The sequence below is a fragment of the Takifugu rubripes genome, chromosome 9 (genome assembly GCF_901000725.2).
Source record: "Takifugu rubripes chromosome 9, fTakRub1.2, whole genome shotgun sequence".
Lineage (NCBI taxonomy): Eukaryota > Metazoa > Chordata > Actinopteri > Tetraodontiformes > Tetraodontidae > Takifugu > Takifugu rubripes.
This window is the reverse complement of record NC_042293.1, coordinates 10,854,488-10,872,184: the sequence shown is the minus strand read 5'-3', so window position 1 is coordinate 10,872,184 and position 17,697 is coordinate 10,854,488. Positions and strand designations below refer to the sequence as shown.

Below are 17,697 nucleotides of genomic sequence, written 5' to 3'. Positions count from 1 at the left end.
CAGGACTCAGTGCTTGTTCTTGGATAGAACACTTAAAATTCATGGAATATCTGCCATGGAGTCACCGGCGACAGCAGAAGGTTCAGGTATAAATACAGATTAAGGAGCGGAGAGGTGAATCAGAGTTTAAAGCTTCTGCTGGAGAACATTCATCCCTAACTCACTGAGTTGGAAGTTTGATGGATGAAAGGTGAAGAAAGGCAAATATGACAATTTATTTGGATAAATCGATGAATAAATTAGAAACTTACTTATTGATGGAGTGTAATTCATTCTTAATAGCTACATGCTGATGCATTTTTCATCCGGAATCGTTGCGTTCCAGATGTGCCCATCTAGGCCTGCATCAAAGTGTTCCACTTGTGCCGTTTAATGACAGGAATCACAACCTGCAACCACCTCAAGAGGCTTTTCCACTCATAAAATCCTGTCTGACGACCTGCACTGGAGGCTCAGAGGGAGCCGCCGCAGCGCAGGTGTGTCTGCTTCACTCTCAACTATCAAAGAAAGTCATAAACGAGTAAATAAAGAGCAGCATTAGCACTGTGTCAGAGACGAGCTCAGCTAATTAAAGGCAAACGCCTGCAATTTGTTGTGGATTAGATGTGAAATTGAGAAAGTGAAATAATAAGAGAATCATTGTGTTTCCTCCTGGACTATCAAAGCATCAGAAGAGCTTTGTTCTCAGGCTGCTCTTTTCCTTAAATTGGGTTTTCAATCAAATGACTCAAGATGATCAAAGCAATCTTCGCTTGATTTTCTGCCATTTGGCCCCAGTGTGTATCCTGAAAAGGGGGTGAAGAATAGTTTGAAACAACAATGCCGTGCTCTCTGTGGTCTGATCCAGTCTGGGGAGCGGAGCAGTGGTCCAGCCAGACGGCTGCACCAGCAGAAGACGATATTTAAGAGCGTGTGGTGAAAACGGAGCCGCTGTGCTCCGCCAAAGACAACCCGAGCAGAGATATTGCTGCAAAGAGCCCAGAGTTGCTGCTTTATGTGAGCATCTTGGAAATAAATTTGATATAAGCTGACCCCGACCCACCACCAGATAGAGGTGCCAATATAGTTTGTTATAAAATATATCAGATGCTGCATATAGTTATGAAAATGCGGAACTATTTTGGTTTATGGGACAGCAATAGAACGGTCATGCATGAATGAAACCTATTTAATAAAAGGCTCCTTTCTCTCTTTCGGCCGGTCGGTGAATAAAAGTCATTGTGCTCCAAGTCTGGATAAAGTTGTTAAACGCTGTGGGGCCGATTTTTCAGCTCCCAAAGATACAATATTCCCCTCAAGAGGTATTCAAACCAAACTAAAGGAACTTCAATATTGGTTTGGACGACGCTAAGAAGGTTTTAGATGTAACGTGGTCAACAAAAACACTGTCGGCCTCACGCTTGCGCGTCTGAAGTTGAGCCTTTTTGAAAACTGCCCGACAGATGTGGGAATCTGCTGCATATTTGCTGATCACAGATCTGCTTGGATCGTTTTAAGAGCGTTTGCAAGTGCCCGCGCTCTCACTTGTGCCACACGGGCCCACACATGTCAGTGGGTGACATTTCTCCTGGTGATTTAACGCATCCCCAGGGAGACCAGAGTGTGTCATCCTCACAAACGGCTGGCTGGAGCTCAGAGGCAGCGCTTTAATTGTGGCTGGTGCCATGCTGAAATAATCAGGGACCCTGTAAAGTCAGAAAAGGTTGCCTGCAATAAACAGTGTAGCGTTACGTGTGCCATGTGTTATTTTACAGGTTGTCTTAAGGCTACAACCACGCACATGCGCTGGTAAATACTTGTACTCTTTAATGTGTGTGCGCGCTGTTTTTTGGTGGTGTTTTTTTTAACTATTTATTCACTTTAATATGAAACTGCGGCAGAATGTGAGTGAGATGGAAGCCATATTATGCATAATTCATAAATGAATCAGGAATATTAATGTCAAATGACAAAAGGCTTATTTTTAGGGAAAATAATCTAGAATATTTGCATTTTAAAAGGCTATATTTTATAAATATGGAACCGTTGGATACTTGGAGACTTTGAAATTTCCGCTTTAATCATAATTCCCTCGAGTTCATTCATGTCCACTGTAAAAAGACAGAGGGATAAACTCAAAGCTAACTGTACATCAGTCAGCAACGGCAAACTGCACACTCCAGGTGCTGCGTCCATCACTTCCCTTTTGCCCTTGAACTCACCTTTACCAACCCGCTGGCATCAGCTGCAGGTTTGAGGCACCGATTGAGGGCGGTGCCAAGGACATAAAAGAGAAATGGAGCTAACGGTGCCATCGAACCCACAGCTGCGTAGTCGGGGTGAAAGCAGCAGCGTCGGATCCAGCTGCTGTCGGCTAGTTGGAGGTGTGACGGAGCTTCTGTGTGCGTCTAAATGCACGCGCCCGAGATACACCTGACTGGTGCTCTTAACCAGACAGGTTGGGAGGGAGGAAATGTTGGTTGTTGGTTCAAACAAGACGGTGTATCTGGAAAATGCTGCGTGTGCATGATTGAAAATAAGGGAGAACTTTCTAAAACTACTGGGAGACCCTCAGGATCCAGAAGTCCGGATCCCTGTGAGCAGTTCTGGGGGATCTCTTCCTCGTGTGAAATGTCTGGCCCTAATAGAGCGAAGAGGTCTTGAATGTTCTTATGTGAGTCACAGAAGACAGAGAAGATATGATTTTTCTTTTTCGAGGAGCAGGCTGAAGGGGGTGGAGGTTAAAGAGGGCGTCCCTCTCGCAGTCCCTCCCCAGCCCTGCCCCTTCACATAGAGGAGTATCCTGTAGCAGGTCCCATAACTGGAAACTCATTCAGTCCCCTCTGAATGGAGCGTCTTTAAATTGAGTGTGGAGGACTAAACTTTCAGCACGAAAACATGAGAGCCCTGCATTCGGTCCTGGTGGGTGCCTTCCTGACCCTGCTGCTCTGTCTGCCCAGCCCCAGTCACGGAGGTAAGCGCCGCTGCCAATCACTCTGTTAAAGAGGGCACAGAGGAGATTAGATCATTTTGCTTATTGCATGAATGAAAGCATGAGAAGCTGGAGTTGGACTCTAATTTTAGGTCTTTTTTTAAGAAACGTGTTTCAAATTCCAATCCGATTCCTTTATTTCTTACATTCTTAGTAACATTCAAAGCTTTGAATTCTTACTTTTCCTAAGATCAAGATCAATAGATGAGAATGATTACGCACCCAGAATCTGACGTTGACCCACAATAACATCATGAAAACGTTTAATCTCACACGGGCCACTTTTCTTCGCCGACGCTACGCTGCGCTTACCTTGAGAATGTCTGCATTGAAGGCATGTTCCAAAAGGCCGGAGGTAGCAGCGATGAAGCCCCTCTATGGTTCGAAGGTGAGCGATGAATGGTCCTTTCATTGAGGAGCACGCGGCGGCCGGCAGTGCTGCTCCTGATCCGTCCAGAGAGACGAAAATGAGAGAGGAGCTAGCAAAGCAGTGAGAGAAGCAGAGTATTTGCTGAAGGGGGGGAGGCCTCAAACCAGTGATGTCAGCTGCAAGTGTATCTATATTCAACTGGGTTTTTTTTAGGTAGTGGTGGGGGGCATCTGTATAACCAGACTTAAATGACACATGTGAGTTGGCAGGATGAAGCTTTGAACTCGGAGCAGCCTTCTTGCCCATTGTCTTCCACTGTCTGTCAGATGTTTTACCTCCTGACTGCAAACTCGCCTTCAATTAGGTTCCGGGGGCCTCTCATTGGCAGTTGGGGTGAAAAAGCGCACTCTTGATCTGAGCGGAGGAGTGCGGCTTTGTTTCTGTGGCACCGAATCAAAGCTCGGCTGGGAAGCTGGAGTGGGTTCCCTGTGATCTGCACACCGTCAGCATGAAAGCAGTCATCTGCCCTTCTGTTCGCTCGTTTATAGATAAACCCCACTGACTGGCGTGACAGAAACACCTCCGCTGAAGAATTAGATCTGTGTGTGTTCACATTGTCTTTGCCTCCTGCTTCCAGGAAAAATGGATGCATCTGTAGTTATTAGCATTAAAATAGCGCTAACTGGCTCGACGGACACCCGTTTTCCTCAGTTTCTCCTCATTTACCCTGGTAGCAGCAGCAGCGTGAAGGTATTCAACCAGTGACCCCGTTGGACGGCATGCTAATGCTAACCAGATGTACAGTCCCTGATTAGATTTTGGACCCCCCCCCCAACCCTTTTGGTGCACAAAATTCTTCCCCCAAGCCATCGAGAGACGAACCTCCGGGAAGGCTCACAGAAGCTCTCATTTCTTCCACGAGTTTACAACTTCAAGCCGTAACCACATGAGGTCCAGATGCTTGGGCGTTCCTCAAGACACTGAGACCTTTCTTCACCAAGGCATGTGGCAGCACCTCCTCAACACGTCCTATATTTATCCACCTTTTGGAACATCTTGCTCAGTTGTACTCATGAAAGGGGCTAAACTAATGTATTCAGCACAGTCTTTCCCTGTAATAACATTTTCCATGAAAATGTTTCCCTGTTGGACAGACCCACCACTTTCCCATAGTCTTACATCACGGCTCTATTTTTCACCCACACAATCTGCCACAGGGTTTATTGGGATGTTTTATTTGCATAAGCAGGAGCTCAAAAACTTGCCTCTGTAATTTTCATGTCAAATGGAATGAATGAAAAACCGGCATCTACGTGTGTGTATCCGTTTGCGTGTTTTTGGTTAAAGTCCTGCCTAATTCGCCTCCTCAGGACATCCTAATTTTAGTCGCTTTCACTAAGAGCCTCTCTAGAGGTTGGACCATTTGAAGTTTCCTGATCTTTGCTGGGCGTCCCACGCTACGCCGGTTCACATTCCGCGCTGCCTGTTCTTTTATGAATGAGGAGGTTCTGGTGTCATCACGGGTCATTCCCAAACTGCCGTGGTGCGGTTTTCCCGCTCGGAGTGGTGGCCACGGCCCATCGCGCCGTCTCTGCAGCAGATGGCGCTGACTCGTTCGTGGACCACTGACCAGCAACTGGAAAGATTGCCGGTGTCTCTTTTCCAAACCATAAAGTGTGTGTCAGGATCTCTCTTGTTTGGTTGGCCTGGTGATGAAGTTTGGAGTTAGTTCTGTTTTTCTGTCAACTGTTGTTAGCTTTGGCTTCTATGGAAACCTCTGTTGATGGCTGCTTCCTCCTGATGGCCAGACAGTCGGGAAAGCTATTATTATGCTAAATCTCTCTGGGAAGCCTCCCAGCATGGCTGATTTTGCAGATATACCTTTACAACATACTGATATGTCATAATTAATGATACTGCTCTACATGTGAGTGCTGTTTGCTAGCGTTGGTTGAGCGTATAGCCCAACCACCGCCGCTTCCCTTAAATAGTTGGAATAACATAACAAGACAACAGCTTAGGGCAAACATGGTCTGATGATTTATTCATATTTCTGAGTGCTTTAGTGACATCCTGCTCCTGAATGTGTTTGCATTTTCAATTGTGAAGCTTAACGAGAGGATTTCCATCTCAAGAGTGCACACGGGTCCTCTGCCTCCCAAGGAGTATAATGTTTCCAAGGCAACAAGGAAAAAATAAACGTGAATTTTGCCTGGGCACTGTGAAGCGTCTGTGCACAAGGCCTCCATGTGTCCCTCATGAATGTCTGCGTAGAAGATTAATAAGGACAATATTTGCATTTGGAAATCGAAGACAGTCGTGTTTGGTTGCAACAGCCTTTCGCAGGAGCAGCTCATGACCCACTGCTCAACTTTAAGTTCAAACATGAGGTAATATTTGGTCAGACAGTTGGAGTCCAATCAAGAAAATCAGAGTGTTTAGGAATGCAGACAGTGCACTGCAGCCAAAGTTGATGTGGCCGTCTTCTTGTGTTGATTTGAATCTAGTTGGGCTGCAGATGTCTGCGAACACTTGTGAGATGTGGAGCGCGATCCTCTCAGACCCTGGAGGGGAATCAATGCTGATGACGTTTGCCATGCTGTGCTTTACATTCTGAAGCAGCCTGCTGCACATGCGCCTCCTCGGAGCTTGGTATAGAGAACCTCGCAGAACCTTGCACGGTTTGCTGCTGTGTTTTGGGGCGAGACTGTTGCCCAAAGTTAACAGTGTGGATGCCCTCACCCCGCTCCTCTCGCTAACCGAATCCGCTGCTACAGGCCAGCTTTACATTTGCAAGGGTGGACATCACGTCTGCATCGGTGAGCAGACCAGATCGGTCCTGTGAGCATGAACGTGCTCTTTAACTCCTGCACAAAATCTACCCAACAGATGAGTAATAAAACTCGACTGGATGGTAACGCTGCTGCTGAGATCTGAGCTCTGCTGGGGGACAGTAGGTGCAACACTGCTGACTTTAATAGTTTGGAGATTTTTGACTTCATCTTTCAACACAAGCTCAGAAAACATTTTATTTTGATGAAAATACTCTATTGATGCTCATTAAAAGCAGCACAGGATGGGTCATGAGTCTTACACGGGGCAAATTCAACTCATCTTTTTTTCCTCCTTTTTTAAAAATGGCTGAATTAAAGGGAACGGCATTTTATCTTTTAGTTTTTTACTGGCATTTTTGTTAAAAAAAAAGACTTTATGAAGTTATGTTGTAGTTACAAATCAGAATTTTTGATTCTTCTCTTGAACTGAACTTAATCTACACAAGAACAGCAACGACACGTTTTAAAGTCCAATCCTGATTCACGGCAAACTCTTTAATCAGAAGTAATCCACTTTGTGCTTCCCACTGATCTCTGAAATGAAAGCGTTGGCTTCAGAAAGGATTGTTTTAAAAGTGACAAACGCATTGTAATCTAGCAGAAACACAGTTATCAGGCTGCTGCTCGTGTGCTGACGGATCTGTAGGAGAGATATTTCTGTCGCTCCAGAATTCGCTGGCGTTGTAGCGCACTTCAAGGCAGAAAAACTTCAGTCGCTCGGTTTATTCTCATCCTGATGCAAGAAGACGGCAAAGAAAGCTGTGTCCCTCGCCTTGAGGACTATTCCTCTGCCAGATGATCTTTCCCACATAGCTCTCTTTGAGGATGTTGGTTGTCAGCGGCAGGCTGCTTGGATTATATTTTAGCGTCGTGATCTGCTCTGAGCGGGCAGGCGGCCCACACACAGGCCTCATTTAGCTCTGGGTGTGTACACAACAGGCTGTCTGTGCATAAACACAGGCCCAAACTGTCCCCAGGTGGAAGGTCGGAGGCCACCTCGCGTGGAGCTCCTGTGTAGTTTTAATCCTCTCTCCTTCCATCAGATAAATCAGATTAATGATGTATGGCCAACGCCCACTATTTCGGTCCATTAGCGGCAATTTGGGATTTCAAATTGTTGTGCGCTTGTGAATACCTTGTGTGCAGGCAATTTAGGACAGTTGTGAGGACGAACGGCTGCCTCCAGCGGTGACAGCAGTCGCTCAGACGGGGAACTCGGTAGCGCCCAAAACATTTGTCACAGTCATAAATCCGGAAGAGTAGATGAGACTAAATTTGTCGGACATTTATGAAGATATTGGGGTTTCGCAGCAGCAGAGAACAGGATGTGGACGGTAACGGCGTTAAAGCTCATTAGCATATAAAGTCAAACCCAAGAAGGCAAAGGGGGACCAGGGCAGAGAAGCAGCGCCACCGCCACCGGCTGCTTATGTTATGCGCATATTTTATACCTGCTAGGTCACGAGAGGATGGTTTTTAAAGAGTCATGACCCTGAGACAAACAGGCTTATACCCTCTGCTTCTGCCTCGACTGAAGTGCGCATGTTTATTTTTGATAAGAGCTATCAGGGAGTTTAGTGCCCAAAATGAAAACTCCAGAGAAAATTCTCACCATCACGGACCTGCCAAGTTTTCAATAAGCAGGAATTATGCATGACCAGATGTCTCCTGGATGGCCTCCGTGGATTTTTTTTGTTGTTTGTTTGTTTTTAGAGTGGTCCCTTTTATCTGTTTTGGGTGAATACAGCGATAGCAGCTTTATTCTGCTCTGACTATCATTATTTATCTCATCCATTCAAAATATAGCTGCCTCATAGTCTTTGTGAAGGCGTGTTCGCCTTCCGTCATCCAGCGCTCTGTCCATTTCCGTGGCAGCCGAGAATCACGGTGAACGACGACTTCTCGTGCCCCGTTGTGCGTATCGCCATTGTGCTGGTCCCTTTTTTTCCACTTTGTGGGCCAAAGGGATGTTAAAAGTCAGAGGGATCTCATCCATATTGGTGATGTGGCTGGACGTGGTTATCTTGTCGCGGCAGTAGGTGCGGAAGATGGCCACCCTCTCCTGGTTAGGGTTAGGGAAGATGGCCGCCCTCTCCTGGTTAGGGTTAGGGAAGATGGCCGCCCTCTCCTGGTTAGGGTTAGGGTTAGGGATGATGGCCACCCTCTCCTGGTTAGGGTTAGGGAAGATGGCCGCCCTCTCCTGGTTAGGGTTAGGGTTAGGGATGATGGCCACCCTCTCCTGGTTAGGGTTAGGGAAGATGGCCGCCCTCTCTTGGTAATCCGCTGGCAGCCGCTGCGCAACAGTTGTCCTCGCACGTATGGAGAGATGCCGCCGCCTCATAAAGCGAAAACACTATGATTGCTCGATTGCCATTTTCAGCCGCATATTTGATGTCCTGCAGTTTAAAGTAAGCCTCATTCATACGCGTCTCGCTTGACCGGCGCCATTTTAGGGGATCCTTACGCGGAGGTGTGCCGCTAATCAATTGGCGGAGCGTGTACCGTAGTGCACCCACCAAAGGTGCACAGCAGATTTTGGAACTCAGTCCACACACGGCGCTCCATATTATAAGGCGCACCGTCCATTTTTGAGAAAATCTGTGTTTTAGGTGCGCCTTATAGTCGTGAAAATACGGTAACTTTTTACCTCGACAGGATTTTATGGATTAAGTCTTATCAGCAGTTCTCACCATCCGATAAATTATAATCTGTCCGTATAAATCAAATCACATTTATGAACAAAACCCCGCTCTGTGCAGGACCCTGCATTGCACATAACTTCCTTCAGTGGAATGAGCCTGATGTGGCCAGAGGGGTAGTAACAGGCTGCCAAGACGATGGAAAAACAATGTGAGTCATGGGAAATGTTTGGCTGATTCATCTGAAACGTGTCAGGAAAAGCCTGAGGTTTCCACTCCAACATCTGGAGCCTGCTTGGTCAGTAACAAGCCAATGCTGGATGCTTAAACCTAACCGTCTTTCTGCCTCTCGGCCCTAATATGGAGAAAACGGCGATAGCCAGCCAGCGTGAGCGCGCAGCGGTTCGTCAAGCTGCTGTGGCTATTTTACTCAGGATCTTCCTGCGGTGCCTCCAAAACCAGCAATATCATAAAACCTACTTCTGTTTGTTTTTTGTTGCTTTTCTTACTGTCAGGTTTTATTTTGCATACCAGTATTCCTCTGGGACTTGAGACTATTTTTACAAGTCTAACAGGGACAGTAGCTCACACACATGAATATGAGTCACTATTTCAAATATAGAGAAGCAGTGTGAGTATGGGGACTCCCTCCAGCCCACAGGGTGCATTAGTCATGAGCACAAGGCTGCACTGGTTAATCATGAGACTGCTAATAGTTTTGTGCTTCTAATTAGTTCTGAGTGCTCAGACACCCTCGGCTCCTTTGCCAACTGATATGTAGCCACATGATGCTATACTATAAAAGATTTCTGCAGAAATGTGAAATTGATGTCATCTTCTTGATGAATTTTACCCAGCTGAGGCGTCCCATCAGTAAGAACGTCTTTATTTTGGACGATTTTTCGAGTTATATCCGAGGACTCTTCGGAACAAGTGGGCAATTTCTTAGTTTATCATTCTTAACTTGGCAGCAGGAGCCTGGATTCAGGAGGGCCGCACTTTGCAGCCTGCTGGCACAGAGGCAAATCGGCATCAGCCTCCATTCTTTTGAAAGGCTTTTGCGCCGCACAGGGCACCACGAAGCGTTGCAAGTCATTTGATGCCAGACGCCCGCGCGGCATGAACGACCAAGCAAGCTGCAGATAGAACGAGATCACAGTCAGAAAAGATCCCACGGAGCAAATATAAGCAGACGGGACCACCAGGAAAGCTGCACGCTACCATACAATGACAACAAAAGTTTGAGGGGGGAGGGCCCGTGTGTGATGGGGAGCATGCGGTCTGGTTGACAGAGACCTCAGTGTTTGGCCAGAGCGAATGTCGTCATCCCACCAGTTACGAAAACTTAAAATAACAGAGGGAAATTATGTGTCTCTAGACGTTAGCTTGGATTGACTGCGTGGCTGCCTGCAGTAGCACCAAGTAGCTAACAGCTGCACGCAGCTAACGCACACGTCACCAGTCAGACAATAAAGCTGTCTGTGCCATGATGTCATCCACTCTAAATCAAAAAGTGTTCTGCAGATTCATGAAACCTTGTTCCTTCGCTCTTTCAACTGTCTCATCTTTGTCACATAAAAAGCCGTGGCTGTAAACAGGTATGTTCCCTATGTTGCTGTTTGAATAAATACAATCTCAAGTGTCTCTGAGCAACAGAAGTTTGCAGTGTCAGAGGCTGAAAGCTGGTTCCATGTCCTGCTGAGGAGTATATGAACAGACTGATGATTGCTCTCGTCTCTCTGTACACTGTATATAAAAACTGAAGCTACTGTATCATCCAGCTGGAGAGGTGGGAACAGCAGAGCTGTAACAAAGGTAATAAAATTTACCATCCCACACACAAACCCAAGTTGCTTTTGTTCAAACACTGGGAGTAAAAAAAAAAGAAATGTTTGTGTGATAGATTATGCTGCTGGCTGCAGCTTTATATTGGACAGATATGAGGACCATCTAATACCATTGTTAAGTGCTGCTGTCCTCATTTTGTGAAATATATATAGCACCACATATATTGGTCTCCTTCAATGTAACAGGGAAACATTATTTTGTCACGAAACATTTGTCAAAAATCATCTTTTCTTTGTTGCTTTTGTATACATATTTGCATTGCCTCACCTTTAAAATCATTCAGTTTTGGTCCAAAAAATAGGTGAACTGTTGATAAATTGCACAGAAAGAAGAAAAATGTGTTTATCAAAGCTGCTGTATCGGGAAGAGAGTGAAACAAATGGCAAGCAGTTAAATGCAGTGAGCTCAGCAGCTGATCCCCCAAACCTCGAGAAACGCAGATGACAGGAGAGACGAGTCCATGCCAACAACAACCGACACTTCTGTGGCCAACCGACCTATCTGATGGCTGGATTTGTGCTGGAACGGTCCGTGATCAGGGACCGCCGGGGGATCGAGGGGAGGGAGCTGACTAGAGTGTTCCGAAACCATTCCTAAAAATTTCTTTAAGAAACTATTGTCTGACTGTCCGCAGAAGACTGCAGGGGTTTGAAATGTGGCTGGGTTTATTTTAGGCCTGCCAACTTTAATGGTAGTACTCTAAAATTTATGTAGATTTCTACAGTGGAGGCGTTGACTTGTAAAAGGAGCCTCACCTATAGAGACTTTTATATCTTTTCTATGCAGTGTAAGACATATTCCTGCTACTAGAGAGAGACAGTTAGCAATAGAGGCTACGCTGTTAATGCAGCTGGGCAGTTCTTTCAAAGCTCACTGAGGGAATTTGGTCTGTTTTGAAGCGGTTCCAATCCTCGAGGTGTTCAACTAACACTAACCAAGTCGATTGTTGTAAGGTTCCTCCGAGTTGTCAGACTTAATGTTAAAGAAATCAACAGTTGAAAACACGCTTGCTCTTCTTTAAAACCTCCTAATCGGTGGATTTTTAGCTGTTTCTAATTCTTTGTATTCAGCCCCATCAGTAACTCACCCGGTGGAGACATCAGAGCCATCTGAAGTTCATCTTCATTCTCCAGTCAGAAGACATCCCATTCAATAACAACTTGCTTCATTCAGAGAGGAATTTTTGTTGTGTTTGTTACTTAACATATACCAACGATGCGCTGTGTCCCCGGATGACATGATTCAATCGGAGTCTAACAAAAGTGTCCGGCCAATTACGAGCCGGTGAAAGTCGAAACACAAGCCTCTAGAACTGACATCTGTCTTACACGCCGGCCAGCATTCCTCAGCCGTTCGTACGGCTGACTGGTTACAGACCGGGCGCTAATGTCGTATCTTCAAGTGGAAACAGAATGTAAAACAGCTGCATAGACATGGAAGTTATTATTTCAGTACGGCTGAAGCATTTTTGCGGTTCAACACTTTGAGCTGTTCCTGACACCCAAAGGACAGCAGCCGCTAAAAGTCTGCAAGTTCCAAGTGGGGAGAAACTACTAATGTGTCCAAATGTGCTGCCGTGTTAATGCTTGGTCATCATGAAATGATCACGTGCTTTCAGTCGAATTGTCACATTAATCTTCACCAGTTTATAATCCGACGGTCTTTCTGAAATATCATGAGCTCTATTCGGGAGATGTTTTGAGAGAGTGAGCAGATTTTGCATGATTAATCAAGTTTGTGAGGAGTGAAGTCAGCATGCTGACGTGCAAGCTGCTAACACTTATCATGTTAATACATTTTTGAGATTTGGTCGCGTTCGTCAAGAGAACAAAGAGCCACTTGGAGACGTTTTCCTTGTGATTGTTGTTAAAAAAATGTCACATGCCACTGAAATTTAAAAAAAACCTCTAAAGTCTTAAGAACTATAAGATGATAATGTTTTTCACCAACGCAGATCATAAAGAGTTGGTGGTCTCCGTATGCAGCCTCCAGAGTGAGGTCTCTTGGAAACAAAGCCTTTAACGTCTATGGTCTGTAACGGCTGGATTTATGAATGAAGGTTTAACTGTGCACAGGTGCTGTTTAACCCAAACGCGTGTTGTTTTGTGAAGGATGTTCTAGAGACTTCTGAGTGAAATGTAGATAAATCATGTGAACCGACTTAACCCCAGGCGTGCCAAATTTTTGCGAATCATTGCTTATTACGGCCAAATCCAACAGGAAAAGCCCCTCTCGGCCCAGCTGGCTCCACCTTACTGCATCTGTCCGTGCCAGCTGTTCCCCTTGGCAACCAAGAATGGACTCTTTGAAAAATAAATGTGCCTCTTCTACCAGAGTCTTCACCCAGGCCAACATGGGACAAGTCAGGACCGGGACGGCGGAGGCAGCCGCTTGGTTCATCATTTAGAATGTTTCATCCCCCTGGGCAGTAATTCCCGCTCCAACGAGAGGGCGTGTGAGATCCCCACCAGGAAACTTGCCAAGAAGATTGCTGGGTATGTGACACAGTTGAAGAGGATCCAGAGGGGTCCAGTCAGAGTTATCCCCATCAAACTGCAGGAAGAGGAGAGCGAGGAGGGGCAACTATGTTCTTTTGTGGCTGTTTTTCTGCCGATGATACTTTATTCTATGTGCAACTCTCCCTCCGAACTCTTTACAGACTACCTTCAAGCCCAGAAATGATCAGTTATTCTGGGATATTTATTTATTTAGTCTGGAAACAGATCGCCTAATATTTTGGGAAACTTTAGGTCATATTTATAAGACGAAGGATACACATGTGAACCCAAGCAGATTATTTTCACTACAAATATCTTTAGTTATAATGTCTTACGTATTTTGTGATGAGTTATTAGTCAGTTAGTGTTTTGGTTTTCTGTTTTGTCTTCATTCCTATTAAGACATCCGTTTCCGTGCAGACAGCAAAAACAAGTCTTACAGTCTTTGGTGTTCTAGAATTTTCTAATTTATACACACCATATCATCCTGTGGAACCAGCAAACAGCAAAATGATCTCCACGGTGTTTCTCATATCCAAACAGTTGGCTCGGAAGTCACACCGCTAAGCATGTTTATGAAAATGCATCATCCACACATTCCGTGCTCTGCACTGCAGTGCTGGAAGTGGAGTCGTTTATTCCTATGGGTGTTATTCTTGGTGAATCGAGCACATCTGTAGAACATCTGAATGCCAGCTGGATGGTATTAGGGGCCTCCGGCGGGATTATTGAGAATCGGTGCATTTCAGAGCAGCGTTCATTAGTAATCAGAGATTTACAGGTTCCATTTGGCCTGTGGAATTCAATTCTTCAACCTCATTTAAATTCTAATGAACATAAATAAATTCATAAATATATTCATAACTTAAGGCTGCAGTTCATTTACATCACACTCACACTGATGAATTTAGAGAAGAGAAACATGTAGCTTGTTCCTACCCTATTGGTTTCAAACATTAAAACCTCATCTCAAACAGATTTGGCATCACAAACGTGCAGAATAAACAAGAATATGCGAGCTGTGCTATCATTTTCACATTTATAATAATAATAATATCTTTATCAGGGGTGGTAAAATGCCTCAAATTGATTTTTCTCTGCATTTCCTGGCCATCAATCAAACTCAGGGGTCTCCGAATGCATCGTTTTTGGTAAAAGGTGTGATACATGCAACTATTGATTTGTCTACATGGTGGGCGCCCCCTTACTGTGTGCGGAGTAACTGCAGTCTGTCTTTGCGCTCTGGCTGTTGGCAGTGCCACATCAACCAAGTTAAAAATACTGTAAGGACCGAGAAATGATGCTGTTGGAAACAAGGCCAACGCCCTGGCAATAAATGCCAAGACCTTCTAAAGAAACTGGCACCAAAGCTACACAATTACACCTTTTTTCCTCCTCAAACGTTGTTGTGTTGTTGTGTACCTGACTCTTTCTTTCCATTTGACTTTTCAGGACATTTACGCAAACATCCTCTGGCATTAAAACTTTTAATATCTGAAAACGCCTCCTTGGCCTTTCTGCGGGTAGGTGAATGTTGCCTGGATTGGACCGTCCAGATTTGTCCCGCAGTTTGACATGCCTAAATAAAAGCCTTCTTTTCCTGATTCAAAACCACCTCAAAGCCTGGCAGAGTTAAAGGGCAAACGCTGTAAATCCAGTAAACACACTTCTGCTTGCATCTGTAAGGGTGATGTGTTTGTGAGGTAGCACCATGTGTGCAGTTTAGTGACTCTGCTAACTCACCAGGCATTTGCACGCCTGCAGGTTGCTTCCTTGTGTGGCGGCATCGTGAATGTCGACATACCGTCCGTGCGGCAGGGTTAGAGTTAGCACGGGCGTCGGAAAAAGAGATTTTTAACACCGAGCCTCTCTCTGCTTCCATTCATGTCATTTGGCACCTCACACTGGGGAGCTATCGCTGTTAACTGCAGCTTATATGTCTTCCTCAGAGGCACCTCAGTTTTGTGGGAGGAAACGGCATTACTCAACCACCCCCCAGCTCAGCTGGGGATTCAGGCTTAGAGTCTCTCCTAACCTTCATGGCACCAGCACATCTTCACATGCTTCCTCTTACCCTGAAGGTCCCCTTAATCAGAAGGTTATTTGAATTGAAAGCTGTTTTTGCAGGGGTTGCTGAATCGAGCGGGTTTGTGGGGGTGGGAATGGAGATCTTTGTGAGTTTATGTGTGTGTCTCTAATGTTTGTTGTGATGCATAAATGTCTTCACTGCTTCACTTTTGTTCTCCTTCTGATTTATGTTTTATAGATATGTATTCATACACATATATAGTTATGATGCAAATTAGCAATAAGGCAAATTCTCGCTAATCTGTTACTTCAGCAGACTGACAGCAAAGTTGGTGAACAAACTGGCTTGAGAAAAAAAAAAGCAGATACAGCCAAAACATATTCTCTATTATTCACGTCATATTCAATTAAGGCGAACGTTAGCCGCTTCGCCGCGCCTGCTGTCAGTATCCAGAACTGTGGTTTAAAGCTGCAGCTAATTGCCTTCAGTAAACAACACACTCTCCTTTCATTTATTTATTTATTTATTTTGCGGCGTGGTGACTTTTCCATGCCATTATCGCATATGTGAGGTGTTTGTGATCCCTCTGCAAAACTGTTGGTTTTAGTTTGTTGGAAGAAAAAAATAAGCGTCTCGCCATCCGACGACATAAAAGCGCCTCGACATCGGCGGCCATTAGTCGCCGCTCGTCTTTGTATCTGCTCAATTTTCCATGGCTTGCTTACAAAATGGTTCAAAGAGGTCGAGTCAGTGGAATCAAAAGGAAGTCAACACGGAGCGACAGAGATAGAAGAGATATCGCTCACACACACACACACACACACACTCTCTCGATGGGGTGGAGGGGCTTGTGATGAGACTTTCTCAATGTCTGACCCTAATAGCAGCCTAATCGCATTGGGAACTGTGAAATCATGTGTTCTCCCATTTGCAGAAGAACACACTTCTCAGTCTCTCTGATTAGCCCGAGAAGCTCCCAAATGGGCCATTAGCATGCACGTTCCAAGATGTGTTTAAATCCAGAGGAATTTTAATTGCACTCAGATTGCTTTCAACCGGCTTCACTTCAGTTGATGTTAAATTAATGGTTGATTAGACTTCATCCATAAACTCAGACAGGAAGTAAACACAAACCTCACAAATAACGTGACACAAGGCATTCACACAAGAGTCAATTATCTAATTTAGATGCTGTTCTTTCAACCCAGAGTTTAAGAACTTTGGCTGGACAGACGCCTCGGTACATTACTTAAACTACTTTTATAAAAAGAAGTTTCAGAATCATCAGAATTCTCTGCTTAGTTTATCACTAACACATATTGTGTGTAGCATAAATTAGGGCAAAGAGTTTTCTATCACTCGTGTCTGATATTCAAGACTTGAAATGTGCTGCCAGCTGGAAAGATCATCCAGATTTGAGGAAATACGCGAAAAGCTAATCCTCAGATTTCTGCTTATTATATCCGCAGGCTTGGAATTTGATCTCCCTGTGAGGAATGAGTAATGTAGGCATGTTTGGACCATGTGGCGCATCAGTTCTCACACACATCGCTGTTCTGTGATGTTTGCTTACCTAATGGCTGAGCACCAGTGAACACATCTGCTCATCATTTGGGTCTGTACCCCATCGCGCCTGTTGGCTCATTTTCCCTGCATTTTACAGGTGAAGGAATTTCACCAAATAGAGAAGCGTTTCATCTTCACATCTCCTCCTCCTTTTCCTCCTCTTCCTCTTCCCAAAGCGGTGAAATGAAGGTCACTGTAAATTCCTATCAAAAGAAAAGTGCAAATAGTTTTGGGTAACAGGTAGTGAATGGTGGAGAACGTCTCTGTAGGTGTCTGCGGGGTGGGGGTTTTCTGACAGAGGTCAAAAGAAGAAGCTGCCAAATCCCTCCTGAAGCCTTCTGACTATAAATTCAAACTTTAAAAGGATTTCATCATTTTCTGGGCTTCTGGGAGTTTGACATTAGTGAGTTTATGCACTGGTCTTGAACCTCTGTGTCAGTTTGGCAGAGAAATTTAAAGCGCTGGGTTTTCTATTTGTATAGAAAAATACATCAATCAATGACCCAGCTCCAAATGAAGCCACAAACAACTCGGAATGCTTAAATCTGGGACGTGAACACCGAGCACCCTGATAACAAGACCGGTTATGGAATCCGTGAAAGACCTGTCAGTCAAATCGAGCCAGCCTACCTGCACATCCGATATCATCTTGATTCAAACTAGACGGCATGAAATTAGCAGCTGCAGCCTTCGGATAGTTTGGGAAGAATTGCTGCCGCGATATTTACAATACTCGGTCCCGCAAACAGTGTATTTAGATTCCAAGATGGTGCGTTTCATTTGAGCAATCTTTGGGGGGAAAAAAACATAGACAACCTGCACAATAATGAGGAACCAGTCTAGGAGGGGAAAAATGATTTGAATATTAAATATTTGGCTTCAACTCATTGTTTTAGCACAGTCACCCACCCGTGGGTGAGCACGATTGCATAGTTGAGATAG

General features: G+C 44.9%; 1 protein-coding gene and 1 long non-coding RNA gene across 3 annotated transcripts in view; one reads left to right on the top strand and one right to left on the bottom strand.

Annotated features, from left to right (window-relative positions):
• Window positions 1-2,040: 2,040 nt before the first annotated feature.
• On the bottom strand, window positions 2,041-3,437 carry LOC115251063 (uncharacterized). Its single transcript, XR_003889621.1, has 2 exons — window positions 3,284-3,437; window positions 2,041-2,975 (listed from the first exon to the last, which is right to left on the bottom strand). It is a non-coding gene; the product is annotated as an uncharacterized lncRNA (long non-coding RNA).
• cspg4 (chondroitin sulfate proteoglycan 4) overlaps window positions 2,604-17,697 on the top strand; it is a 46,144-nt gene continuing 31,050 nt past the window's right edge. For both annotated transcript variants that reach the window (XM_011607428.2, XM_029842015.1), the window contains exon 1: window positions 2,604-2,953. In XM_011607428.2, coding sequence (XP_011605730.2) covers window positions 2,878-2,953 — 76 coding nt within the window. In that variant the 5' untranslated portion in view covers window positions 2,604-2,877. The remainder of the gene's footprint in view (window positions 2,954-17,697) is intronic.